At 54.9% G+C, this 27,998-nt stretch overlaps 2 protein-coding genes across 2 annotated transcripts; both read right to left on the bottom strand.

Moving 5' to 3' along the window:
- Window positions 1-77: 77 nt before the first annotated feature.
- Window positions 78-8,615, bottom strand: LOC309683905 (antigen WC1.1-like; the record flags this gene model as incomplete). The annotated part of the gene is made up of 10 exons (XM_082499888.1): window positions 78-262; window positions 951-1,034; window positions 1,470-1,565; window positions 1,722-1,859; window positions 2,616-2,930; window positions 3,549-3,863; window positions 4,221-4,535; window positions 4,621-4,941; window positions 5,804-6,118; window positions 8,285-8,615. The coding sequence occupies 10 exons, from the start codon at window positions 8,613-8,615 to the stop codon at window positions 78-80; spliced, it is 2,415 nt and encodes an 804-aa protein (XP_082356014.1).
- An 11,611-nt stretch (window positions 8,616-20,226) lies between these two features.
- LOC309683904 (olfactory receptor 14J1-like) lies at window positions 20,227-21,165 on the bottom strand (the record flags this gene model as incomplete). The annotated part of the gene is made up of 1 exon (XM_082499887.1): window positions 20,227-21,165. One exon carries the CDS (start codon window positions 21,163-21,165, stop codon window positions 20,227-20,229), a length of 939 nt encoding a protein of 312 aa, XP_082356013.1.
- Window positions 21,166-27,998: the final 6,833 nt, after the last annotated feature.

The following is a 27,998-nucleotide window of genomic DNA, read 5'->3' as shown; positions in this document are numbered from 1 at the left end:
AAAACAGGGGATTAAAAATAGAGCAACCACCCAGCAGTTTCTGTTGCCCATGGAAAAGGGAGACGGTTCCCTAGTGCTCACGGCTCTCCCAGCTGCACAGACCTCTCCTCTCTCCTGGCTGCACCCCGCTGCATGGCAGGGACGGTCTCTCCTGGCCCAGTGCTCAGGGACTGCTGTGCACTGAGATCCGGTGTCACAGCCTCTGTGTCCTCAGGGAGATGCGCCAGAGACACCTCTTCAGCATCATCGTAGCCCGTGCTCTCTAGGGACAGGGAACAGACATCCCCCTTAGCTCCAGGGGCCCCAGCACTTCTCTGGGAGCGCAGGGCTGCCTCTGCAAGCAGCAAGGCATGCTACTGCATGTTCACCCCATGGGGTGCCCCTTCTGGACTCTACATCTCCTTCCTCCCTTCTCACCAGTCCGGAGATGTTCAGCTCCCTCTCTCACCGTTACTTCCCCCAAGGAAAACTCCTGGGGCAGGTGGCCCCGTCCCAGCAGGTCGGGCTCTCAGTATGGCAGCGATTCATCCAGCACCAGGGATGGCACCCCAGGAACCGGCAGCGCTATCTCCCCCTCTCACCTCCGGGTGCATCCTTGGGCCCTGCTCCTTCCTCTGGCAACCTGGGCATTTCCCAGTCTTCCTGCCCAGGGGCAGGATCCTCCCCCGGGTCAGAAAACTCCCTGGCATCATCATAGCCATCCGCTGGGTCACCTCCGGCCAGGACAGGGACGTCTGAAAGGAGAGGGGAGCTGGTGACAGAGAGAAGATACATCTGCAGAGCAGAGGATGGGAGGATGCGCAGGGACATGGGGCTCAGACATTGGTGTTGGCAGCCCCACAGAAGACCCCCCCATGTCCTCTCCAACTCTGACGCTGACACCCAGTGACACTGCTGTCCATCTCATGTCTTCAGGGAGGAGAGATCCACCCCTTCCTGCTCCACATTACCTGGGGCTGGCCCCGGACCATCCTCCTCCTTGCTGTCCATGGGGTAGGTCTGCAGCTTGGTCAGGGACCCCTCTGAAGAGGCGCCTGGAGAGAGGCACAATGGGTGTTCCAGGAGTGTGCTCTGCTGACACGGCTTGTGGCCAGTGCTGCTGGGGATGGGGGACCCACAGAGCCACGGCTGCATGGGGACGAGGGCTGAGGACTCACCCTGCTCTCCTGGGACAAACCCCTTCTCAAAGGGCCTCCCAGAGCTGCCCTGGGACAGCCCCTTCCCTCAGCCTCATGTGTCCCCCAGGGTGCTGGGGCAGGCAAAGAGGGGCCGTCCCCAGCTGGGGTGGGCAGAGCTGGTGGGGAGAAAGCTTCTCTCCTGGGACCAGGACCTCTCTGCTCTCCCCACACACCCCACAGCCCCAGAGCTGCAGGGACCTTTGGCCAGGGGGCTGCAGGGGGTGTCAACCCTGGGTGGGGACCAGGGGGAAGGCACTGTAGATGTGTCCTCAATGAGGGACGCGCACCAACCTGAGCCGCTGAACCTTGCCTGCTTCTCCCATGCTGGGCTGTAACCGATCTCCTCGTACACGGCCTCAGGGAAGGGCTCCTGAGCTCTCTCAGAGCCTGCGGACAGAGGCAGAGCTGGCCCAGGGGTGGTCAGAGAGAGGATGGGATGGGAGAGCAAACACTCTTGTCTCCCAACTCTGCCTGTACCTCTCACTGACAGCCCACACCAGCCCTGGCCTTGCCAGGAGGCATCTTCCCCTGGAAGGGACCCACCTCTTCGCCCAGCCCTGGCGCGTCGCACTTGCCCGGCCAGGAGGGCCAGGAGCAGGCAGAGAAGGGCTCCCAGGATGATGCAGATGATGACGGGCATTGAGAGTCTCCCGCTGCCACTCAGACGGCCCCGGGTGAGATCTGCATGGAAGGAACCAAGGGCAGTACCAGGCCTGGGAGAGGTGAGGGGCTGGGACAGCCCAGTCCTGATCCCCACTGCATCTTGACTAGGGGACTCCAGGGCATGAGGGATGGCCACGCTCCATCCTTACTGGCTAAATAACACTCCTTCCCAACCTCCCCACCTCCCTGCTACCCTGGTGCCTCCTCCTGGGAGAATTCACACCCCAGAAAGGAGCCCATTCCCTCTGGCTGTGGGTCACAGCCTGGGCCCAAGGAGAGCCAGCGCCAGTGGGGAGGACAGGTTACCTGCTCGAGGGGTTGGTGCTGCCGTCCTGGGTGCATCTGCAAGGAAGGAGAAGGAGAATAGGGCTGATGGGTGGGTGTGCAGGTACCAGGGAGCCTCCTCTCTGTCACATAGTGTGTGTGTGTGTGTGTTTGTGTGCACACGTGTGCATGTGCAGACATCCCTGACACATCCCACCCAAACTGCCCCTCCTGCACCGCTGGTGAGGGTGGCCAGAAAGGAGCCCATGGCCCTACTCTGGCCACAGGGCAGGACAGAGCAGGCAGCCCAGTGATGGCCCTGGGGGCTGCAGGGCCCTGCAGGCAGAAGCTGGAGGACATCCCACAGAAGCTGCTGCCTACTTGGCAAAAGGCTCCCGTGCTCTGCAGCGATGGCCTTGCTCTCAGGACCTCTGGAGCCATGACAGGACCGAATGGGGGAAACGGCTCCTTGCTGATACCCTTGTGAGGGGCACAAGCCCTGCCGCTTACCTGAGCAGCGCACAGCAGCGTCCTCCTTATGGCGGCAGGCACCGCTGTCCCCATGCCGGGCCCAGCAGTCCTGCAGAGATGGCTCTGTCCCCCGGCACTCCACCTGCTCCAGCCAGATGGGGCCAGTCCCCTCCCCAAATGCAGCCTCGTGCAGGGCAGACACCGCAGGGCCACAGCCCAGCTGCCTGCATGCCACCTCGGCATCCCTCATGTCCCACCAGTCGTCACACACTGTCCCCCAGGAACCACGGTGCCAGACCTCCACTCTGCCAGAGCACCCATTCTCGCCTCCCACGGCACGAATCTTCTCCCTGTCTGGAGAAGGCAGAGAGCTCCCAGGGCAGCGGGACAGCAGGCAGAGCCCTGCCAGGCGAGAGGGGCACGTGGAGGAGCAGCTACCTGTGCAGCTCGTGGTGCTGGGGCACGCAGCCGTTGGGGCCGGGGGCAATTTTGGCTGACGCCCTGCAGAAGGAAATGCTGCGGTGAAGGGGCTGTTGCAGGGCATAGTGCAGCAGAGAGCGGGGCTGAGTTATGCACGTGGCACCTCAATTACGGCAGCACCTGAACCCCGGTCACTCAGGGGACACGCAGTGTGAGGGACCCTGACTGCTCAGCCCCAAAGGGACCCTGGACTTCACAGCAGCAGCAGGGTGTCCATGGAAGGGACACTCCTGGGACCCCTGGCTGTTCCCTTCTGAGACCTTGCCTCCAAAAACCTCTTCCCTGCCCAGGCAAAGCTGGGAGCCCGGCTGGCAATTCCCCTGCTGGTGAATGTGTGGGGCTCTGAGGGCTGAAGTCCCATTTTTGCTACCAGCAGCAGAAGTATCTGGCATGGAAAGGAAGAGCCTCGGCAGAGCCTGTCTCTGCGTTTGACCATGCCCAGCAAGGAGCAGGAGCTGGGGAGAAGCTGGTGCCCAGGTAGCTCAGAATTACCATTGCAGGTGATGTGGGTCTCATCTCGCAGGTCATCACATGACTGTGGGTTCCAGGGATCAGACAGACACTGCCAGAAGGAGCTGTGTTTCTCCCCACACTGCACACGATCCAGCCAGGCAGGGCCAGAAATCCTGCCGAAGGGCAGTTGTGTTTCCAGGGTCTGTATGTCCCCGCAGCCCAGCTCCTTGCATGCCAGTGACATCGTTTTGCGAGTCATTGAGTTGGAGCAAACGCTCCCCCACGTCCCATTGTAGAAAACCTGCAGGCGCCCGGAGCAGTTGTTGCTGTTCTCCAGCCTCAGGGCCACAAACTCTGGGAGGAAAGGCACCGAGGGGGAACAGGCTGGTGTGGGGCTGTGGCAGCAGGGACACCTCTGCACAACCCACACCCTCAGCCAGGCAAAGGAACGGCCAGCAAGTCCCTCTTGCACCCACGGGCAGAGAAATGTCCCTGATGGACAGACAACCCTGCCCTCCCTGCAAACCATCAGGGACAGCTGAGCACCCCAGGGACCCCCAAAGGGACTGAGGGGACCTGTGGGTGGGTGTCCCCAGGATGGGCTTTGTCAGAGGCTCAGAGGTGGCCAGTAACAGCCTCGGCCATTGCTGGCCCTCCCCTCATCCCAGCCTGCCTGGGCACTGGGCTCCCACCGCAGCCCCCGGCACAGACCTGAGCAGACGACTCCTGCGTCCTCTTTGTGCCCGCAGTCGTGCTGCCCCCAGGACCCTGCCGGGCAGTCCCAGAGAGCAGCTTCGGCCCCAGAGCAGTTCACTCCATCCAGCCAGATCTGACCGGAGCCTTTTCCGAACCGAGCAGAGCCAACTGCCTCCACCGCCCCTCCACAGCCCAGCTGGCGGCAAACAATGGCAGCGTCGGACAGGTCCCAGTCGTCATCGCAGACGGTCCCCCAGCGTCCCTGGTAGTAGACCTCCACTCTCCCAGCGCAGCGCCCAGGCCCTTTCACCAGCCGCACCCACCGGCTCCCTGCAGCAGGAGGAAACCCCAGCTGCCGTCACGGGCTGGCTGCCCACCCAGCCCAGAGCCTGGGGGACCCTGCAGTGCCACTCACCCCAGCAGATGACCGCCACGTCCTCGGCAATCCCTGCGTCCAGTGCACTCTCAGGCAGGGAGGTGTTGCAGAGGGTCAGGTTGGCCTCATGCCCTGCGCACCGGACCCCTCGAAGCCCCACGGGACCCATCCCTCGCTGAGGCTTCGGGGGGTTGTAGGCTGTCTCTGCCTCTCCACACTGCAGCTGCCGGCACACCACGCTGGCCTCCTTCAGATCCCACTGGTCATCCAGGACTCTGCCCCACGTCCCGTGCTGGAAGATCTCCACTCGCCCATCACACCGGCTTCCTCCACCCACCAGCCGCACGGATGCAAAGCGATCTGGGCCTGGGGAGAGCAGCCATGCCCCAGTCCTTGGTGGCATTGGGGAGCCTGGCAGCCTGCAGCATGTCTCCAGGCTCTGGCACCCTTGCAGAGGGGCCCAGAAGGGAAATTCCTTGCAGAAGCAGCTCGCCTGCCTGCCTCCAGCCCCCAAGGAGAGCTCCTTGTCCAGGACTCCATGGGGTGCTTTCCCAGTCCCTGAGCCTTCCTGAGTAAGACGCCAGCTTTGCTCTTGGTGGGGCAGAGCCACAGACCACGTCCCTGCCAAGGCAGTTGGGGCAGCTCCCGCAGGAGGGAGCAGCAGCCAGGAGTGGCCACTGCTGAGACACATGACAGATGTGTCTCTGCCATCCTGCATCCCTTGGGATGGGCAACTGGGAGCCAGAGCAAGGTGGGCCTTTGCCATCAAATGGGGAAAATTTGGGTCCTGTGCTGACCAGAAGCCAGCCCCACTCTGCAGCTCACCCCCAGGTCTGATGCTGCTGCTGGTGGCCCCCAGGCAGCACCTCTGCTGTGGGATTGGGCTCTGTGGGACTCTCTGTGGGGTGGGACAGGGCTGCCTGCAGGCAGAGGGATGGAAACAAGCCCCACAGCCATGTTCCTGGCCCATCCCACTGTGGGAAGGTAAAGGAGCCTGGGCCTGGCGGTGGCCCCAGGGCCGGAGCTGCTGCCCTGAGGGGGAAAGACACCGGCCCCTGTTCAGTCCTCTGCTCTGTCACAGCGGAGTAGTCAGTCTGAGCAGGAAAAGTGCTCCAGATGTCCCCTGGTGACACCTTGCACTGCCACAGGGCCCCCTGCTTTGGGAGACCATGTAGCACACAAGGAAAAAATGGAGTTAATTGAGTGTTTTCCCAGCACTCACCTGAGCATATGACAGCAGCGGTGTTCCCATGGGAGCACGGTGACATCCCCAGTGAGGTCACTAAGCACTGGCCCAGGTGGGATTCAGTCCCGTCACAGTGGAATGAGTCTCTCCAGATGGGGCCAGTGCCTCTCCCAAAATGCCCTCCTCTGGGAACAGACTCAGCGAATCCACAGTCGAGGTGACAACAGAGAACTTGGGCCTCTGAGAGATCCCAGTGGGAGGCACAGAGGGTGCCCCAGGTCCCCAGCACCTGGACCTCCACCCTCCCCTCACACGCCGTGCTGCCGTTCACCAGCCTGAACCCTGTGTACTCTGGGGACAGAGAAGGATGAGAGAGGGTGGACTTGTGTTCTCACTCTCAGGAGCTGGAGGAGAGGCCAAATGGAGAGGAGCCCATCATCCTCCTCCCTCTGCATGATATTTTGGCTGCAGACAACCACATCACCCCTTCTCTCCTCATGCCCAGCACAGCACGGTCGCTGCCCTTCTCCCCCATCCCCAGCACGCCCCTTGGTGTTTAACACTCCAATGTGAGTCCTTACGTGTGCAGGTGACACCAGCGGCGTTCATGTGGGTGCAGGGCTGGTCTCTGGGGGACCCCTTGGGGCAGAACATGAGGGAGGATTCATTCCCCACACATTGGAGCTCCCTGTCCCACATGGGACCAACCCCTTCTCCAAAGTGAGCTGCCCCATGGACAGATAGGGCTGTGCCACACTGTAGATCCCTGCAGACCACGTTGGCAGCTTTGGGACCAAAGTCTGAGTCACAGACAGTTTTCCACTCGTCCCTGTGACGGATCTCCACTCGTCCTGAGCAGGGGTTGTCCCCTCCAACTAGCTGGAGAAATCCTGCAGAAATCAAAGACTCCTGAGAGTTCCCAGAGCCCTTTGGAGTCATGGGCCCATGTCCCACCTGGTTTCTGAGGTGGCCACAGGCAAAGAGCCCCACAAGCCTCTCAGCAGCTCCCAGTGGGTTCTGCTGGCACAAATACCCCAGGGACACCCTGCCGCTCCTCAGACATCAGCACAGCACTTGCAGTCTTGCTTCTCTCCCAACCCCCAGCTGTAGGCACTGCTCAGACAAACTCCTGCCATTTTGGAGACCTTGAGCTCCCAGGCAGCACCCAGAGCACGTTGGGACCCAGGGACATGGGCTCAGACGCTGTCGGCTGCTGCAGCCTGCTCTGCCCACCGAGATCAGGGCCAGGCTGAGGAATCCATTGGAATCGCATGAAACACACCCTTCTCTCAGGGCCGTCTCAGGCTGTTGGGACACTGCTGTTAGATGGGACATGCCACATGGTACAAGTGTGGCATGGCTACATCAGCAGTCGGAGTCCGTGCCAGCCCCTGACTCTGGCACCTGCCTCAGTTAGGGCCAGGAACACAAATGTGGCCATTAACGGGAAGGCAGAGGGAAGGAGAGCGGGAGAGGAGCAGCCCTGGGCTGACACCAACTCCCATTGCAAGGACGGGCACTGAGCAGCGCCAGAATGTGCCGGCAAAGCCCCTGTGACACAGGGCACCCCGGGCCTGGGGCAGGTGGGTCAACACTGCCTGCACAGCGCCATGTCCCCATGGGCTGGCTCTTGCAGGGTGACCCTGGGAGAGGAACAGGTTGCTGTGTGCCACCCTGCTCCTCTGCCCAAGGCCAGCGCTTTTCCCCTTTGAGCAGTCCTTTGGCTTTGGCTGAAGAACTTCTGTCTGCCGGAAGGCACAACCCGAAACCCCCTGGCCACTCTGTGCCCTTCCCTTGGGCTGTGGGTGGCCGTCTGAGCAGCTCTTGGTGCACCTGGCACAGGGGAACCTAGCACTCAGAAATGCCAGAAAGGTCCTGGCTGAATTGGAGGAGAATCACAGAATCACAGAATGGTCAGGTTGGGAAGGGCTCTCTGAAGCTCACCAAGTCCTACCCCCTGCCAGAGCAGGGGCACCAACAGCAGTTGCACAGGATGGCGTCCAGGTGGGTTTGGAATGTCTCCAGTTTGGGAGACTCCACCACCTCTCTGGGCAGCCCCTGCCAGTGCTCTGCCACCCTCAGAGTAAAGAAGTTCCTCCTCATGTTAAGATGGAACTTCCCATGGTCAAGTTTGTGCCTGATCTCTCTTGTCCTGTCACTGGACACCACTGAAAAAAAAGACTGGTCCCATCCCCCTGGCACCCCTCCTCTAAGCATTAAAAAAAGATGAGAACCAACAGAAAATGCGGGTCATGGAGGGGGATTCATCTCCCAGACCCAGGCTCTGACTGAGGTTGGGCTGGGCCATCCTGGGGCCTGGCAGTGGGTGGACGCCCAGGGTGGGATCCCACTGGTCTTTCCTCCGGCACCAGGGACACCAGCAATGACAGCCCCAGCTTGGCAGTGCACCAGTCACACCGCACCCTGCTCTGGCACCCGTTCATGGCTCCCGGAGGGCACAGACAGGTCCGTTCCCCTGTCCCAGTCCCAAAGGTGCTGAACGGGTTGGCTCCTTACCTGAACATATCACTCCAGCATCCTCAGAATGATCACAGTTGTGTTGACCCCATCCAGGGTGTGTACAGTCAGACAGGGCAGACTCATTGCCGTGACAATCAACATCATCCATCCAAATGGGGCCAGATCCAGCCCCAAAGTGTCCGTTCCGAGGAGCTTTAAGAGCAGACCCACAGCCCAGCTGCTTACAAACCACTGCAGCATCATCCAGGTCCCAGGAGTCATCACACACGGTCCCCCACTGGCCCTGGTGTTTCACCTCCACTCTCCCAGCACAGCGCCCACTGCCGTCCTCCAGCCTCACCTCTGCAGCCCCTTCAAACACTGACATGGGACTGGTCAGGAGAACACTGAGCCCCAGACTGCAGGTCTGGGGTCCCCCCTGCCTGGGCCAAGCCACGGCCACCAGGGTGGGAGCCCTCTCCCCTCTGGGCTTCCCCTGGGGGAGTGTGAGTGTCCCTGCACTCCCCGTGGGCTGTGCAGGCTGGGGGTGCTAACTCCAGACCCACGGGGCCATTTGTTGCCCCACAGCCCTCAGCACCTTCTCCCACCCCAAAGGCCCCCTGCCCATGCCCACCCAAAAACTGTACCCCCAGGCCCTGCACAGGGTACCTGCTCCTCCCCAGACCAGCACCCCTTAACAGCACCGTGTCCCCAGGCCTGAAGCTCCGCTAGCACACCACCTGCCCTGGCACCACAAAAACCTACCACCCCAGGGCTTTCCATGTCCCAAGGGAGCACCAACACAATCCTGAGCATCGGCCAACCCATGTCCCCTTCTTGCCACTGGCATCACTGCTGGGGCCCCAAGAAGGACATTTCCATGTGCAGATGCCCCAGTCCCCTTCTCCGTGTAGGGCACAACTGCCCTCCTGGTGTTAGCGTCCCCCAGAACATAGGGGCAGTGAGCAGCACACAAACCCTCTGGGGCGCTCTGCAGGTTTGCTGAGCCCTGGGGACTGCTGAGTGCTGTTGTCATCAGCTGAGCCACCACCAACTCCAGAGGAACAGCACTGGGGAACAGGCGATCCCAAAAGAATACCCCGGGATGGGGTGTCTATAAATGCAGCCAGAAATGGCGTGACCTAAACACTGGAGCCCTAGAAGTGGAGATACCCTCTCCCACCCAGATGGATGCAGGAAAAGGCATGAGGTCCATAGACCTGAGTGCCCTCTGACCCTCACCTCAGTGGCGCCTACAAGGAAATCCCATTCCCAGAGATATCCTGATGACCCCACCGGTGCTCACTAGAAGGGAGCCAGCACTTACCTCTGCAGAGCTGAACCAAGAGGAGCAGCCCCAGCACCAGACGGGAGATGGATCCCTCTATTCCCATCCTTAGACTCCTGCTCTGCTGGCACGGCTTTGCTGCACCCTGTTCCCTGTCACGGCTCCTGGGGACTCATGGGGACAATGATGATGGGAGGGTAATATATCTCTGCAGATGCCGACCCAGCTGCAGGAGGAGCCAATCGAAGCAGCAGCACCTTTTTAGACATTATCGGGAGCTATCTCCCCTCCGACACAGCCCAGCCCTCCAATGAACTTCTCCAGCGCCGTTCATGACCATATATGAAGGACATACATGTCCCACTGCGCGTATCACGGTCGCTGTGGTGGCGGATTGTCATGGGACAAGCTGGTGTGGAGGGAATATGAGTCGGTCACTCCTTGCACCTCGCTGTGGGGACTGGGAGCACTGAGCATCTCTTACGCCGGCCTCATCCATGAACCCAAGTGGCAAGTGTCCAGCTGTCCCTGAGCTGTGGGAGCCATGGAGCTGGGACTGCACAGGGGTCTGTGTCAGGATGGGGAGGAAACCACCCCTGCCCCTGCTACAGACCCCTCTGTGCTGGGAGCAGCAGCCGGGAAAAGGCCTTGCCCAGGTCAAGAGCTCCATCCCAGCAGTGCTGGCTTGTCCAGGCCTCCCCAGAGAGCCCATGGTCGGTCCCTCGCAGCAGCTGGAGCTGGGACACGTCCCTGCCCTGGCAGCAGACATGCAGCCCAGAGGCTCAGACGTGTCCCTGACTCTCAGCGTGTCACCGAGGGGCCGTTATTCCCCGCGGGCGGATCGGGAGCTGGAGCCTGCAGGTGCACAACCCACAGCCCACGTGGCCTCGCAGCGCTCCCCGCGCTCCCCCCGCAGCGCCCGGGCAGGAAGTCTGTGGTTTCCTCCTGGCGCTGTGCCCAGGCACATCCCTACCGTGCCCCCGAGACACCCCCACCCTGACTGCTCCAGCCAGGGCTGCAGGGGCTGCTCCTTCGGCCTCACAGGCACGCCGCCGGGCAGCTCCCGTCCCCCATGAGGCCCCAGTGATGCATGTGGCTGCTCTGCACCGACCCCACGGCCACGGGGTTCCATCGGTGACGTGACCTCACATCCCTCCTCCTGCCAAAGATGTGTGCTCATGGGTTATACTGACCGTGACCTCACACTCTCCTACTTCTGCTGCTGTGTGCTCAGGACCTATACTGATGGTGACCTCACTATGGGCTTCTGCTGAGGATGGTTCTTCCAAAAAGCCCTATTTAGGTGGGATCTAAATACTCTTTTAATGACATCAGAAGCACCCACACAACCACATGCCTACTCCTTGCATAAAAACTACTCCGGCACCAGTGAAATCACAAGCTCATTCCAAAGCCACGTACATACTCCTGGCCTATCTGCCACTCAGCCTCTGATGATGTCAGAGCATCTAAGCCTGACATGGGCCTGCTCCTGGTGATGTCAGAGCATCTAAATCTGCATGGGCCTGCTCCTGGCCTATCAGGTGTTCGGCCAACAGTGACCTCACAAACACGTACACAAGCTATTGTTTGGCTCTTAACCTATCAGAAACTCAGGCACCAGTGACACCACAACAATCGACACAACCCAGGGGTCTACTCCTGTCCTATCAGACACTAGGACAGCAGTGACCTCACCAGCACCTAAACAACCCCTGGGCCTCTTCCTGGACTACCAGCTAATTGGTCACAAATGACCTTGCAAACACCTACACAAGACAGGTGCTTACTCCTGGCCTACCAGATTCTCAGGCACCTGTGACCTCAAAATATCCAACGCAACACACGTTTCTCCTGGCATGCTCAGGCACCAGTGACCTCACAAGCACCTACACAATCCATAGGCCTGTTCCGGGCCTACTAGCTACTCAGGCATGAGTGACCTCATAAGCACAGACACATACCATGGGTCTGCTCCTGGCCTGCCAGGTACTGAGACATGGACGATCTCACAAAACCTACACAAGCCATGGGTCAGCTCATGGCTTGTCAGCTGAGAGTGACCTTATAAGTACATATCTGCCCATCTGCCATGTACTTCCTGGTGAGGTACTCAGGCTCCAGTGACCTCACAAGGCCCTACACAAGCTGTGTATCTGGTCCTGGCTTATCAGCTACTCAGCTGAGAGTGACATCACAAGTACATATGCAAGCCATGTGTCTCCCTCTTGCCTATCAGCACCACAAGCACCAGTGACCTCACAGGCTCATACAAGAGCCCTGGCCTTGCTCCTGCTCTATCAGCTACTCTGGCACCAGAGACCTGACCACCACACATCTACCTATTTGCTATCTGCTCAACTATGAGATAGGAGGGAACAAGTGACCTCACAAGCTCCTACACAAACCATAAGCCTCCTCTTGGCCTGGTCACTCTGGCAGCCGTGACCTCAGAGTAATATAGCATTTGGTATGTTCTCACCTTTAGAGGTGACCCAAGCCAGTAGCTGAACCCCCTCTCAGTCACTTGCTCACTCCTCCACAGAAAGAGGTGATAGAAAATTGGAAGGCCAAATGATAAAAAAACAAACAACAAAAGAACAAAACCATGGGTTGAGGTAAAGACAGTTTTATAAGTGGGGTCATCCTGCTCAGGTCCTGCAGTGTTCAATGCATTTGCAGCAACCACCAGCACCCCCTTCCCCATCCTTTGACATGACATACACACAGCACACGGGGTTTGGATGGTGTGGCTCAGGTGGACGTGGACAAGTCCCAGCCCACTCCTGACTTCTCCCCTCACTCAGTTAATTGGAGTTTTTTTAAAAATGTCAATCAGGTCATCCACCTAAGGGCAAGGCAGAACATGTAGCACTGCCCTGCACCCCACGGTGGTCTGACAGGGATCTGTCATCTCCTCCACAACCTTGAGGAAAGGGGGCTCCCCAATCTACCCAACTTCTTGGTGGGACACCTCAAAATGCAGTTTGCAGTTCACTGGCCCATTGGCTCTTTTCCCTCGAGCACATGGTGCTTTTGGGGAGCCCCTTTGCATCTTTTCTGCTTTGACCCCATGTGCATGTTCTTCTGCAGGTGGCATTTTGTCCTGGTTTTCCATTCTCATAGCCAGCATGGCCTGTGTCTTGCAGCACCGCTCAAAGCCCACACTCTGCCCCAGTCAGCCCGCACGGCCGCCCTGCAGCGCTGGGCTGGGCTGTGGGGGCCTCCCAGTGCTGCTCACAGGAATGGGCCCTTATTTGCACCTGACAGGATTTGTTCTGGGGGCCCCATGGAGGTCTCCAGGGAGGGGGCAACAGTACCTGGGCTTGTCGCAGCTTGTCCATGCCTCAGAACCTTTCGGGTACCCCTTCACCCTCTTGAATCTCCCCCAGCCCAGAGCTGCCATGGCATGTTCTGCCGCCTGGTAAAGTGGGGGACCCTGACCCGGACTTTTCCTTTTGTTTCTACTCACACTTAAACTTTAATTCTTCAGTAAATTAATCATCATTACAGAACATTTCACACATCTACTTTTGTGTGTATATTAATTTCTGTAGCTTTAAAAAATGTTTATTTGTGAAAAATGTGTATACGTATATACATATATAGAAGGATATATATGAAAATACTGTAACTATTTATATATAGAAAATATTTCACTAATAGAATTATATACTTCCTTTTGCAGATCTATTTCCATATGTGTATATATTGAATAGTAATATATTTATTTTATATCCAAGCACTTCCTAGGCCAAAGGAGACAGACAGCCAATCACAGGGGCTGCCTGAGAACACGTGGGTGTTGCGATGTCACAAGATGGCCATTAGCCAATCCCAGGGCAGAATGATGTTTAACAAAATGGCCGCTCACTGCCATGAATAGCGGCACCCTGACCTAAAATGGTGGTCAAACCAAAATGGCAGCCCCTGTGCATGTAGGGGAAGGGCCTTCCTGGTCTGATGTATTTCCGGGTGAACTGGAGGGAGCGGCCGGTCCTGCCAGCCAATCACAACAGAGCACATGACCAGAAGAGAGAGAGTCTTCCGGGGCCAATGGCCCCTGTGGCTGCTGGGAGGCGGTGGGACTATTTGTTTTCCTGCCGAGTGGTTGATAACACCCTCAGGTTTGTGGTTGTTGCTCCGCAGTCGAGGCCTTTTGTGCTCCTCACACCACCCCGCCAGCGCGTAGGCTGGAATGCACAAAGGGTTGGGAGGAGACACAGCCGGGAGAGCTGCCCCCCACTGACCAACGGGATGTTCCACACCGCATGACGTCGTGCTCAGCATATAAACTGGGGGAAGAAGAAGGAAAGGGGGACTTCTGGAGTTACGGCGTTTTGTCTTCCCGAGTAACCGTTCTGCGTGATGGAGCCCTGCTTTCCTGGAGATGGCTGAACATCTGCCTGCCCGTGGGAAGTCGTGAGGGAATTCCTTGATTTGCTTTGCCTGCGTGCGCGGCTTTTGCTTTACTTATGCACCTGTTCCTGTCTCAACTCACGAATTTCCTGACTTTTGCTCTTGTGATTCTCTCCCCCATCCAACTGGGAGGAGTGAGCGCGTGGCTGTGTGGTGCTTCGCTGCTGTCTGGGGTTAAACCACGGCACTTGTGCTCCCAGCCAGAACGAAAGTTTTATTAAAAGAAAACAATCTTCAGCAACTTTGGAGCTACTGAAACTTATTTCACCGTCAGTGACACTTTCATTTGCAGCACTTTGGGAATTAAATAGCCACACCAACCTGAAAGTAATGGCTCCTGCCAGAGTTTAAACGTTGGGCAGTGGCGGCAGTGGAGCAGCAGTTGTTGCGGCATGCTGAGAGGATGTCAAGGCTTGTGAGGTGCCCGGAGGTGCCTGAGGGTGTCTCTGGGCCCCTGGCACCTGTGGGCTGTGTGTGTGGAGGGACCAGCCGGCAGGCAACAGGTCTGGCAAGAGGGGTCAGCCGAGAGTTGTGCGGTGCATTGGTTCCCGCGGCCAGTTCAAACCACAGGACGCCACATATAACTGGTCCCTGAGGAGCAGCACAATGAGGGCGTGCAAACAGGGAGTGGTGTCAGCTGGGAGCAGTGCGACCCTTTGCCCGGCACTTTGCACAAGACGGGCAGCGCACTCTGCCCATTGTCGGGCTGCTGCCTCCTCTGCTCCCCGGGCAGGCGTAGGCTGCAGCCCTGATGGTAACCCCCGCACGCTGGTGGCTGTGCAAGCCCACCCAGAAGCTTGAGGTCTCCAGGGAATTAGAATTAGAAGAACAACATATTTCAAATGAATTGCCATCTTAGATGTAAAGGAGCCATTTTTCCTCGGAACTTCAAAGAGACTGTGTCCTGGTCAAAGAAAATGGTGTCCAGGCAGCACAAGTGCAAGGCGGAGGCTGAAATGCAAGCAGAAGCTCTAAAGGCATCCTATGCTGTCACCTCCACCAAAACAGAACTCCCAAGGACTGAAATAGCTGTCCAGACCTCAGGTTGCATGGAGCTCCAGCACCTGGAAGTCCCCCTAGTAAGCAATGGCCATCATAGCTGCAAGTGTGCCCAGCTGGAAGAACTCCTCAAACCAGTAGGTGTGTTACCAGAGGAGCTCAACAGGCAGTGCAGTATCCGGGAACATGAGGGAGAGATGGATGCGTGGTCCTGTGCGCTGTGCCACGCTGAGCACCAGCCCTGCCTTAATGCTGCCCAAGGGGAGGGTAAGCCTGAATTCCACCTCAGGCTGACTGACACAAGTAAGTCCTGAGAGGAAGGAGATTGGTCCCTTGTCTCTGGTCAGGGCAGGAGGAACCTTCCCCCTTCCCCTGAAGTGCCTCTGTGTAGCAGATGTGATGCTCTGGGGATGGAGAATGAAGAGCAGGTGAGTAATGGGCAGGATTCAGGAAAAGCCGACCGTGCAAAGCTGATCCACCCACCCACCCGCATTAGAACCAGTGCCACCAGAAAGCACATAAAGTATTAGTAATTGGAGATTCCTTATGGAGAAGCACCGAAGCAACCATTTGCCTTCCAGACAGTTTCTCTGGAGAAGTTTGCTGCCTACCAGGAGCTCACATTTGCGATGTCATTGAGAGGCTGCTGAGCCTGGTGAACCCTACAGGTTTTCACTCACTCCTCTTCCACATAGGGACTAATGATACTGCCAGAAGGAAACTGAGAACCACCAGAAGACACTACATGTCCCACAGAGCAATGCTAAAAGGATCAGGGGCACAGGTGGTGTTCTCCTCTCTCCTCCCAGTCAGAGGAAGGGGCTTCAGAAGGGGGAGAGAAACCCAATAGGTGAATGCCTGGCTTTGTGGCTGCTGGTGTCACACTCAAGGTTTGGGCTTCTGTGATCATGGAGAGAGCTTTGAGTAGCTGGATCTTTTGGGAGCTGATGAGATTCACCTGACCGAGTGGGACAAGTAGGGCCTTCACCAACAAGCTCACAAGACTCACAAGGACTTACTAGGCTTAGTGGCGGAAGGGGGTGGAGTTTCTTGCTGCAGAGAAGAGCCAGGGGCTGCTGATGTATTAGGAACCACCAGGGAAACCCCTGTGAAATGCCTCAAAGGAATTAGGGCATCTTCCTCTAAAAAGGTGACATAATCCATAGCACAGCTGAAATGCCTCTGTGCCAATGCAGGTGTGCTGGGTAACAAAGCAGAGGAGCTGGAAGCCCTGTGTAGCAAGAGAGCTCTGATCTGACTGCTGTCACTGAAATGGGGTGGGATGAGTCACATGACTGGGGCACTGCAATCGATGACTCTAAACTGTTCATGAGGGACAGGCAAGGAAGGAGGGGCGGGGGGTTGCCCTCCATGTAAAAGACTGGATTGACTGCACAGAGCTGTCTTGGAAAACCAGCAATGAACAGGTTGAGAGCTTCTGGGTGAAAACCAGTGGCCAAGCAAACAAAGGAAACCTTGTGTCTGGTGTTTCCTACAGAGCACCTGCCCCAGGGGAGCCTGGTGACAACGCATTCTTACTTCAACTACAGGAAGCATCGTGATCGCAGGATCTGATCCTGCTGGGGGACTTCAGTCCTCCTGACATCTGCTGAACAAGCAGCACAACAAGCTGTAAGCTGTTCAGGAGACTCCTGGAGAGAGTCAAGGATAATTTCTTCATTGAGGTGATAGACAGCCTGGCCAGAAGAGAAGTGCCACTGGACCTGTTGCTCACCCACATGGAAGAACTAATTAGAGAGGTCCAGACTGATGGCAGCTTGGGATGCAGTGATCGTGCCCTGGTGGAATTAGCAGTCCTGAGGGGTACGGGCCTGGTGAAGAGTACCATCAGGAGCCTGAATTTTAGGAGAGCAAGCTTTCTGTTGTTTAAGGAGCTAGTGGATGGGCCCCCTGAGGAAACTTCCCTCAAAGACAAAGGTACTGAGCAGAGCTGGCGGCTCTTTAAGGACGTTTTCTTCAGAGCGCATGAGCTCTTGATTGCCACGTGTAAGAAAACATGCATACAAAGCTGGAGGCTGGCACAGCTTAGTAAGGACCTCCTGCTGAAACTACAGTGTGAGAAGGAAACACAGAGACAGTGGAAGCAGGGACATGTATCCTGGAAAGAATATAGGGATGCTGCCCGGTTGTGTGTGGGGGGGATCAGGAAAGCTAAGGCACAGCTGGAGCTGAATTTGACAAGGGATGTGAAGAATATTAGGAAGGGCTTCTATGGGTATGTTGGCCAGAAAAGGAAGTTTCAAGTCAATGTACCTGCCCTAAGAAATGGGACAGGAGAACTAGTAACAGCTGACATGGAGAAGGCTGAATTACTCAACCGTTTTTTTTGCTTCAGTTTTCACTGGCAGTCAGTCCTCCCCTGTCTGTCAAGTCCATGAACTTCAAAGCAGGGACTGGGAGAATTAAATCCCTCCCATTGTAGCAGAAGATTAGGTTTGAGGTCACCTAAGGAACCTGAACATACGTAAGTCCATGGGACCCAACTCAATAAATCCTAGGGTCCTGAGGGAGTTGACTGATGCAGTTTTCAAGCCATTCTGCATCATATTTCAAACATCATGGCAGTCAGCTGGAGTCCCCAGTGACTGGAAAACTGGAACCATCAGGCCCATTTTGACAAAGGGTAAAAACGAGGATGCTGGGAACTGCTGACCAGTCAGCCTCACTTCTGTACTTGGTACAGTCAGGGAACAGGTCCTCCTGGAAGATATGTCGAAACCAATGGAAGGCAGAAGTTCATCCCATCACACACAGGAAATGTGTATTCATAAGTCTGTAATGCAAGAAAAATCTTCTGATCTGGTCATTTTATGTCCCTCTGTGGAGGCACAAACCACCTCTCTGAGCTGAGGTGAGTGGCTATTGCTGGCAGTGGCAGCCGTGAGGGGCTGGTTGCTGATGATCACCCTGGGGCAGCTTCGCTAGTGTATCCACGGACCATGGCACAGACCAGGTCCTGCTCTCCTGATCCTTCATGTCTCTGCCAGAAGGCCTGGCAGAACACTCCTGTGTGCACCCAACCTTCATACTCACACAGCTGAGCTCCGCACTGGAATTTTCCTCTCCCAGGCACTTTCCAGCTCACCCCAGGCCCTCCCCTGCTCTCCCCACCTCCCCTGCCATCTTCCCAGCCCAGCAGAGCAGCCCAGTCTGGGCTGACCCCATGGCAGTGCCTGCCGCAAGGTGCTGCAGAGCTCTGGGCACTCAGCCCACAGCCCCACGGAAGGGCACAGCAGCTGCTGGGGGGCAGAGAAGGGTCTCAGCTTCCCCATCAGCCCCAGGGCTGCAGGCTGGACGTGGAAGGATGAAAGAGAGGTCTGTGACAGTGCCTCTCCTGCTGTCAGGCCCAGGAGGTGCCCTTCACCAGCAGCCTGCAGCCCCCCTGTGCCAGTCCCGCTCCCCAGGACAGCAGGAGGGTCCTTGCCCTGGGGCTCCTCTTGCAGCTCCTGCTCTGCCAGCGGCACAGCAGACTGCCCCAGTTGGACACACGGGCATGGGTCGCTCTTTTTCTTCATCCCCTCCACACACATGGTCTCCTGCTCCTCTCCTGGGACACCCGCGATCACAGAGAGCCTTTTCCCATATGAGTGTGTCCGTGCTGGCTTGGCCGGCTGTTTCTGCACCCCTGCCCATGCTCCCCACAGGGCCCTGAGCTAAAGTGCTGCTCTTTAGCGGGCGAGGACTGTGGTGCCCTGAGGCTACGGGGTGACCCTGCACTGGCTGTGATGGTCAGGGTGGGAAGCAGACTCAGATGGACAGGGATCACTGCCGATGAGCCCCTTTCCAGCTTCCACTTCTGATGGGCCTATGGCCAAGGAAGGGGCTTGGTAGGACCGTGGGGTATTTCCAGTGCCTCTGCGTTTGAGTGCTGCACTAAATCTGGTGTGTGATGTTTCAAAGAGGTGTCATGGTTTGACCCCAGTAGGCAGCGAAGAACCACACAGCCCCTGGCTCCCTCCCCCCTGGGTGGGATGGGGGAGAGAATCGGAAGGACAAACCTGAGAAAAATCAAGGGTAGAGAGAAAGGCAGTTGAATAGGCAAAGCAAAAGCTACGTGAGTAAGCAAAGCATAATCAAGAACTCCTTCAGTACTTCCAAACATTAGGCAGGTGTTCAGCCATCTCCAGGAAAGCGTAATGGTTACTTGGGAAGACAAATGCCGTAAATCCAAACATCCCACACTTCCTTCTTCTTTCCCCGGGTTTTATTACTGTTCACGACATCATATGGTATGGGATATCCCTTGGGTCAGTTGGGGTCAGCTGTCCAGCTGTGTCCCCTCCCAACTTCTTGTGCACCCCCAGCCTACTTGCTCTCAGGGAACTAAGAGGAGCAGATAAAGCCTTGATGCTGTGTTACCCTGCTCAGCAATAGCTAAACTGTCCCCATATTATCAACACTGTTTTCACCACAAATCCAAAACATATCCCCATACTAGCCACTATAAAATGAATTATCCCATCAAAAGCCAGTACAACAGGGTATCATGAATCCCTCTCCAGCGGGACATCCCCTGGCCTTCTGCTTGCTTACAGCCCATGCTGGGACTGCAGAGTCAGAGGAGATTCACCCTCAGCTCCAGGAAAGTTTTCAGAAACAGGGGGTTTAAAACTTGATTTTCTGCTGCCGCCTCTGTTTTGTTTCAACTACAGGGGGAATCTGGCTTCTCATGTACACCAGGTCACTGGGCAAGAAAATACACCTAAATGTTTAAGAAGTGAGATTAGGAATAATATTACCACAGGTCTAACAAAGAGAGAAAGAGAGATAGAGAGAAGAAAGAGAGAAAGAGAGAAAATATGAGAAGAAGGAAAAAAAAAGGAAAGAAGGAAAGAACGAACCAATGAATGAATAAGGGAACGAGGGAATGAACAAGGAAATGAAGGAACAAAGGAGAGAAAGAAATAGAAAGGAATAAAGAGAAAAAGAGCAAAACAGAGGAAGGATGGAGGCAATAAAGGAAAAGAAAGAAAAGAAGAAAAAAAAGAAAGGAATAGAAGAAAGAAAATAAAGAAAGAAAAAAGAGAAGGAGAAAGAAAGAAAGAAAGAAAGAAAGAAAGAAAGAAAGAAAGAAAGAAAGAAAGAAAGAAAAAGAAAAAAGAAAGAAAGAAAGAAAGAAAGGACGAAAGAAAGAAAGAAAGAAAGAAAGAAAGAAAGAAAGAAAGAAAGAAAGAAAGAAAGAAAAAGAAAGTAAAATAGAAGCTCATGAACAAGAGATCATCCTGCTGTATTCTGTGAATATGCTGGGAGTCATAGGAGACAGACAGTTATCTCATTGATGCTGAAATAGAGTATATTGCAATAGTTTCCTCAGGGCATCCTTGAGCTCCTGGTTCCTCATGCTGTAGATGAGGGGATTCACTGCTGGAGGCACCACAGAGTACAGAAATGACACCACTAAATCCAGGGATGAGGAGGAGATGGAGGACGGGTTCAGGTAAGCAACCGTTCCAGTGCTGATAAACAGGGAGACCACGGCCAAGTGAGGGAGGCACGTGGAAAAGGCTTTGTGCCGTCCCTGCTCCGAGGGCATCCTCAGCACAGCCCTGAAGATCTGTACATAGGACACCACAATGAAAACAAAAAACACAAAAGTAAAAGAGGTACTAAACAGAAGAAGCCTTAGTTCCCTGAGATAGTCTGAGTCTGTGCAGGAGAGTTTCAGGATTTGTGGGACTTCACAGAAGAACTGGTCCACAGCATTGCCTTGGCAGAGTGGTATTGAAAATGTATGTGCAGTGTGCAGCAGAGCAGTGAGAAACCCACTGCCCCAGGCAGCTGCTGCCATGTGGACACAAGCTCTGCTGCCCAGGAGGGTCCCATAGTGCAGGGGTTTGCAGATGGCCACGTAGCGGTCATAGGCCATGACAGTGAGAAGATAAAATTCTGCTGAGATCAAAAATATAAGTAGAAATACCTGAGCAGCACATCCCCCATAGGAGATGGCCCTGGTGTCCCACAGGGAACTGGCCATGGCTTTGGGGAGAGTGGTGGAGATGGAGCCCAGGTCAAGGAGGGAGAGGTTGAGGAGGAAGAAGTACATGGGAGTTTGGAGGCGGTCGTCGAAGGCTATAGCAGTGATGATGAGGCCGTTGCCCAGGAGGGCAGCCAGGTAGATGCCCAGGAAGAGCCAGAAGTGCAAGAGCTGCAGCTCCCGTGTGTCTGCGAATGCCAGCAGGAGGAACTCAGTGATGGAGCTGCCGTTGGACATCTGATGCCTTGATTCACGAGGTACTGCTGACTGAGAAAGCACACTCACAACTCAGGGCAGCTCTGAGCAAATCTCTTCCCATTCCCTGCCCTTCAAATCCTCAACCCCTGAAAACACACATCGCATCTCTCCTTTTTTCCAGGGACTTTTTGAATCTCCCATGTTGGAGCTCTGGTTTGTGCTGTCCAATTGTGGGCTCGGGAGCTTCTTGTGGGCTCCCAAGGAGTCATCCCTGCTCCGCAGCAGCGGGGATTTGGAAAAGGGTGTGACAGCCTCTGAAATTCACTCTTTACCTCATCGGTCATCCACTTGTAATGAAGTGGAGCTGCTCAGCATATTCCTGCAGGAAAACCTCAAGGAAAGTCCTGGATGTCTTAAAACTGTAGTGATATGAGCAGAGCCAGGTCACTCCTCAGCCCTGGGGGGAGAAGACAACACTGGAGTACACTACCTTCCTCCCCAGCCCCTACTCCCCTCCCCAGAAGGGTAGGGAGAAGAGGGAAGAAAGGGTTAAAAACCTCATGGGTTGAGACAAAGACAGTTAAAAATAACAGTAATGGAAAAGAAAATAATAATGGTAAAAGTATATACAAAAACTAAAAGTGGCACAATACACTTGCTTACCACCCGACGCCCATCCCAAGCAGCGATCACAGATTCCTGCTCCCCGCCAACCCACCATTTATGTACTGAGCATGATGGTATGGAATGTTCCTTTGCCCAGCTTGTCCTGCCTATGGTCCCTCTCAGTTTCTATTGGAAGATGAAAAAGTCCTTCACTTACTATGAGCATTACTGAGCAACAAATAAAACAAAATGTGTTATCAACATTATTCTCATACCAAATCCAAACCACAGCAGCTACTAGGAAGAAAATTAACTCTATCCCAGCTGAAACCAGGACAACTCCCAGGTAGCCCTTGTCTTGATGGGCTTCTGGAGAAGTCCCCTGTGAAACCTCTTGGGGTGATGTGGAGCTGTGAGCCAACCTGACCCATGCAGCAGCCTCTCCACAGCAGAAGGACCCTGCCCTGCCCTGCCCTGCCGGGGGTCAATCCTTCGACCCACAGCTTCTGCCACAGGCTGTGGGGCGCTCCCTGGACAGGCTGAGTGCTGACCCTGGCAGGCGGCAGAGTCCCTGCCCTGGCACACGGTCCCCTGGGGTGCAGGGACCCTGCTGAGAAGGACAGCCCTGGGCACCTGTGCCTGCACACACACCTTCACAGCCCTGACGCCGTCCCCGGGAGAAGGCAGCCATCGTGCCCATTCCCTCTGATGGTGCAGCAGAGGATCCCTGCTCTGGAGCACGTCCTCCTGCTCTACACTGCAGCGAGATCCCGTAGGTTTTGGGCTATGGCAGCTTTAGGAGATCCCTGCAGGAGCTGCGGCTGCATTGCCCCGCAGCCAGAGACTTACCGTGTCAGGGGCTGTGGAGATTTCTCTCTCTGTGAGCTCTCAGAGTCCTCCCGCTCCAAACTGCCTTCAACCCCTCTCTGCCTCGCTCGTCTGCCCTCGGACCCTGCCCTGCTGTGCTTTGCAGAGGAGCTCCTCCTGGGCAGAGCTGTCTCCTGCAGCACGCCCACTTGCCATGAGCTCCTCCCTCCCAGGAGCCTGGACCAGTTTAGCGGCAGAGGAGCAGCCCAAGGCATTTTAATGACCTCTCTGGTGATTTTGGTGCTGAGTCCATGAACCTCAGACACAGAGGAAGCTGAAGAAACCTCTCAAGAAGTAGAAGTCAGATGTTAACTCCAAAGTTTCTTGGAGTGTTAATGGGTCCCTCTGAGAGCCATTACTGCCAAAGCCTCCCTGGGGGCTTGTTAACAATCTTTGAAAAGTTTTACAAAGTTGTGTGGTTCTTTAAAAAATTGTTAAAAAATGTTGAACCACACGACTCTCACAGAGTTCCCCCTCTTGGGCTTCCCATCCCTCTGGAGGGCCCAATGGCATTCTCTCTCCTGCCTTCATACCTGGTCATGTTAGTGGGAAACCTGCTGATCATTTCCCTCATTCTTGCTGAAGGAGACCTCCACAGGCCCATGTATTCTTTCCTCTATAACCTCTCCTGTGTGGAGAACTTCATCATGACATCCATCCCAGCCAAAGCCATCGGAAACTGGCTGATAGGGAGCAAAGCCATCTCCTACGCAGGCTGCTTAACTCAATGCTACTTCCTCTGCCTTCTGGGCTGCACTGAGTTTGTGCTTCTGGTTGTCATGTCCTACGACTGTTATGATGCCATATGCCACCCTCTTCAGCCGCCTGTGCTCATGAACAGTCAGCTTTACCTTCAGCCCTAAAGGTGGGCTTGTGGACTGCAGGCTTCCTGGCCATCCGTGTCTCCACTGTCCCGGTTGCCAGGCTGCCCTTCTGCAGGGTATTGAGCACTTCCTCTAGGACAGTGTGCTTTTGATGAAGTTGTCCTGTGCAGAAACACAGATTATTGAGCTGATCTCCTTCAGAGCCTCATGCATCATTCTCCTTGGCTCCCTGGGCATGACAGCAAGGTCCTACCTGTACATCATTAGTACCATACTTCTTAGGTTGTAGTCAGCTTCCTCATGGCAAAAGGCATTCTCTGCATGTTTCTCTCCCTTCATCCTTGTCATCTTGGGCTACAGTAGCTGCATCTTCCTGCATGTCCAGCCTTCACATCACCACATTTTCTATAACAGGGCAGTGTCCCTTCTCAAAACTGTCATAACTTCTTTGATGAGACCCTTTATTTCCAGCCTGAGGAACCAGCAGATGAAAGATGGTCCCAAGGTGGGCTTGAAGAGAAGTGTGATAATCTTCAGGAAATAGGAAATCTTTTCTGTCTAAGAAGAGATTTTGTAAGTGTATTTGGTAGGGAGAAAGGGGTGGGGAGGGCAAACATATGATTCATAGAATCATAGAATGGTTTAGGTTGGAAGGGACCTTAAATATTATCGAGTTCCAAGCCCCCTGCCATAGACGGGGCCACCTCCCACTGGACCAGGTTGTCGAAGTAATGAGGCAGAGAAAATCCACATTAATATCTCTGTATTCCAATCGTGGTGTGTGCTGGAGGTATGAGAACCTTAGTATCCAACCACCAGGAACTTTGGACTTCCGGTCTTTGAGAACGCAGAAATTTCAGGCCTTTTCTCTGTGTCCAGAGCTGAGACATGAGAGAACAGTAAGTTACCTGCCGAGGCCTACACTGTGCTGCAAGTGAAGGCAGAGGCAACACCTATCAGCCACTCCTGGAGTTGTATATTGTTCTTCAAGAACGCTGTGTGAGCAGAGAGCGGTATGACTCTTGGGCCAGCACAGGAAACCCTAATGAGATCCAACTCCCAGTGGCACACAGAGGAAAATGTGAACGTTCTTATACATGTCTTTGTTTTATCCAGTCATTGTATGAAGGCAAGCTCCTGATGATTTATTCTGGGTGAGTGCACGTTGAGCCCTGTTTGCAGAGCCAGGAAGGCAGTTGTGAGGGGGAGGAGAAACAGAAGTGATACCTGCACATAGCTCGAGAACGGAGGGGATACGATTAGTTTCAGGTAACTTTATACACCGTGGAGACGGCTGCAAAGTCTGAACTGTTCTACGCTTCTGCTGTGATCAATGCAGGGAGACTTCCTGAGGGCAATCCATTGCTTTTGGGTTCATCTGTGCAGAGCACCTCTGATGAGTTACCCTCATTCAAATTCTTTTTTTTCCCATTGGCCCAGGGGAGCATGTGTTCACCTGGAGGAAAGGATATCGTCCATAAAAGGAAACCGATGCTTCTAGAGTGATTTCAGTTGTCCACATTAAGTGGGATGAGTTATACTTCCTAAATACCTTTGTGGGTATTTTATGCCTGGAGAATGAGAAGTGAGGCCAGATGATGAGGTCAGGTGCAGGTTTTCTCTTAAGAATGTTGACACTTGGTCAGAAGACATTCTTCCCCTGACAGGGAGCAGCAAGAGCTGGGCTGCTCTCCAAAGGAAGGCGAGCTGGGAGCCAATGGTGAGACCATGGCTGGCAACGCAGGTGGTGCCTCCCCAGCCAGGGCCCAGCCCCACCGTACCTGAGCAAGGCGAGCAGGACAGGCCGGGGGATGGCGGCCTGCAGGGCAGCTAAGGCGGGAGATCAACCCAGTCATTAGGAAGAGTGAGGTCTGGCGGGGATGGAGTTACCTTTGCCCATAGCAGCCCTCACAGTGCCGTCCTACTGTTGTATTTGTTGCTAGAATGTTGTTAATAACACACCGATGTTTTGGCTACTGCTGAGCAGTGCTCACACAGCAGCAAGGCTGTCTCTCCAAAGCCCCACTGCAAACACAGGCCTGTAGGCTGGGGGTGGGCAAGAGGTTGGGAGGGGACATAGCCAGGACAGCTGACCCAAACTGACCACAGAGACATTCCATACCATATAACATCACACCTAGCAATAAAAGCAAAGAGAAACGAGGAGGAGGGGTTTCTAAAGCAACCAAAGTCCTACTTGCCAGGAAGTAGTTGGACATCACCTGCTGATGGGAAGTAGAGAATAAATCTTTTGTTTGGTTGGTTCCTTTGCTTCCACATGGGGCCTTTTTTTTCTTTATTAAACTGCTTTTATCTAGAGTCAGAAGTTTTTCATCTTATTTTTCCCCCTGTCCTGCTGAGGAAGAGTGATGGAGTGGCTTGGTGGGCACCTGGCAGCCAGCCAAGGTTAAGCAACCACACCAAGCCTGGAAGATGCTGTTCTAGGGAGCTCTGCTGCCTTTTAGTGCTGCTGACTGTGAGATCTCCAGGAAAACTCCCTCACAATCCAGGTGGCGGTCGGTCACAAGTTGTGTCCCCAGGGGCTCAGCACTGAGGCCAGTCCTCTTTAATATCTTTATAAACAACCAGGACGAGGGGATTGGGTACACCAACAGTAAATTTGTGGACAAAACCAAGTTCAGCAGGAGTGTTGATCTTCTTGAGGGCAGGAAGGGTCTACAGAGGGATCTGGACAGGCTGGGTCCATGGGCTGAGGCCAAAGGTATGAGATTGCCACATGCTTGGTCTTGCACTTGGGTCACACCAACCCCATGCAGTGCTACAGGCTTGGGGCAGAGTGGCTGGAAAGCTGCCTGGCAGGAAAGGACCTGGGGATGTTGGACAACAGCCGGCTGAATATCAGGCAGCAGTGTGCCCAGGTGGCCAGTAGCATTCTGGCCTCTATCAGGAATATTTTGGTGAGCAGGGCAGTGATTGTTCCCCTGTATTCGGCACTGGTGAGGCCCCACCTCGAGTACTGTGTTCAGTTTTGGGCCACTCACTACAGGAAAGACATTGAGGTGCTGGAGCATATCCAGAGAAGGGCAGTGAAGCTGGTGAGGGGTCTGGAGAACAGGTCTTATGAGGAGCGGCTGAGGGAACTGGGGTCGTTTAGCCTGGAGAAAAGGAGCTTGGAGGAGGCTTTATCGCTCTCTACAACTGCCTGGAAGGAGGTTGTAGCAAGGTGGGGGTCCGTCTCTTCTCGCTAGTAACAAGCGATAGGACAAGAGGAAGTGGCCTCAAGTTGCGTCAGGGAAGGTTTAGATTGGAGATTATGAAAAATGTCTTCATAGAAAGGGTTGTCATTCATTGGAACAGGCTGCCCAGGGAAGTGGTGGAATCGCCATCCCTGCAGGTATTTAAAAGATGGATAGACGTTGCGCTTAGGGACATGGTTTAATGGTGTTTTTGCCAGTGTTAGTTTGATGGTTGGACTTGATGATCTTAAAGGTCACTTCCAACCCTATGATTCTATGACCCTTCTGTTGAGTAATGAGGTTCAGTGTGGCCCTCCTTGCCTTCTAAACTCCTTTTTGAAGCCTAGGTCTGGCTGGATCCCATCAGTCTCAGACGTGGTCAACGGTTCATGTCTAATGGAATTATTCTTACAACATTAAAAATATGTGGGTAGCTATATGGATTCGCAGTGTGTCATTCAGCATGCTGTCACTTACTCAGGATCCGTTGTGGGTAAGGCATATCTCCACCTTGGGCAAGGAATGATCTCTTAGTCTCAGGTAAGGAATCTCTAACATTGAGAGGCGTCCCTGCTTGAGGTTGGAACTGAGGTTGGAAGAAAGCTCGGGAGGTCTGTAGTCCAATCTGTCAGAAACAGGTATGATCAGCTGCTGCCCAGGAGAGTCCCATAGTGCGGGCGTTTGCAGATGGCCACATAGTGGTCACAGGCCATGACAGCGAGAAGAAAATACTCTGCTACAACTAAAAAGAGAATGTAAAAAATTTGAGCAGCACATCCCAAATAGGTGATGGGCCTGGTGTTCCAGAGGGAATTGGCCACGGATTTTAGGACAGTGGTAAAGACGGAGCCCAGGTCAAGGAAGGAGAGGTTGAGGAGGAAATACATGGGGTACATGGGTGTGGAGGCAATGGTTGCAGGCTATGGCAGCGATGATGAGGCCGTTGCCCAGGAGGGCAGCCAGGTAAATGCCCAGGAAGAGCCAGAAGTGCAAGAGCTGCAGCACTGAAGCCCCCACATAGGACTGGGACCCCCCGGTGACCCATGATCTACAGGAGCACTTCTGGAGCAGGAGCTGGTCACCAGACAGGCTGTGTCAAAGCATCACAGTTGAGACAACTGGTTTCTCTTCCTTGGGTAGGAAAGGAAGCCTGGGCAATGGCACCCCAGCTCTCCAACATTAGAGGAGATCACTCTCATCCCTGCCTCCACCTGCAAAGGAGCCACCTGTACCCTACCCTGCAGGGAATTAAACAGGAGTTGGTGTAGGTGCTGCAGAGTCTACTTGAAATGGATCCTTTATCCCTGATGCATTGGGATGAGTGCAGGTTTGGCTATTCAAAGTAGAGCACTTCATTAACTGTGTCTCTTTGCTTCCT

Source organism: Vanellus vanellus (genome assembly GCF_965231255.1).
Source record: "Vanellus vanellus genome assembly, contig: HAP1_SCAFFOLD_35, whole genome shotgun sequence".
Lineage (NCBI taxonomy): Eukaryota > Metazoa > Chordata > Aves > Charadriiformes > Charadriidae > Vanellus > Vanellus vanellus.
The sequence above is the reverse complement of the archived record's forward strand: the minus strand, read 5'-3'. Positions and strand labels throughout refer to the sequence as shown.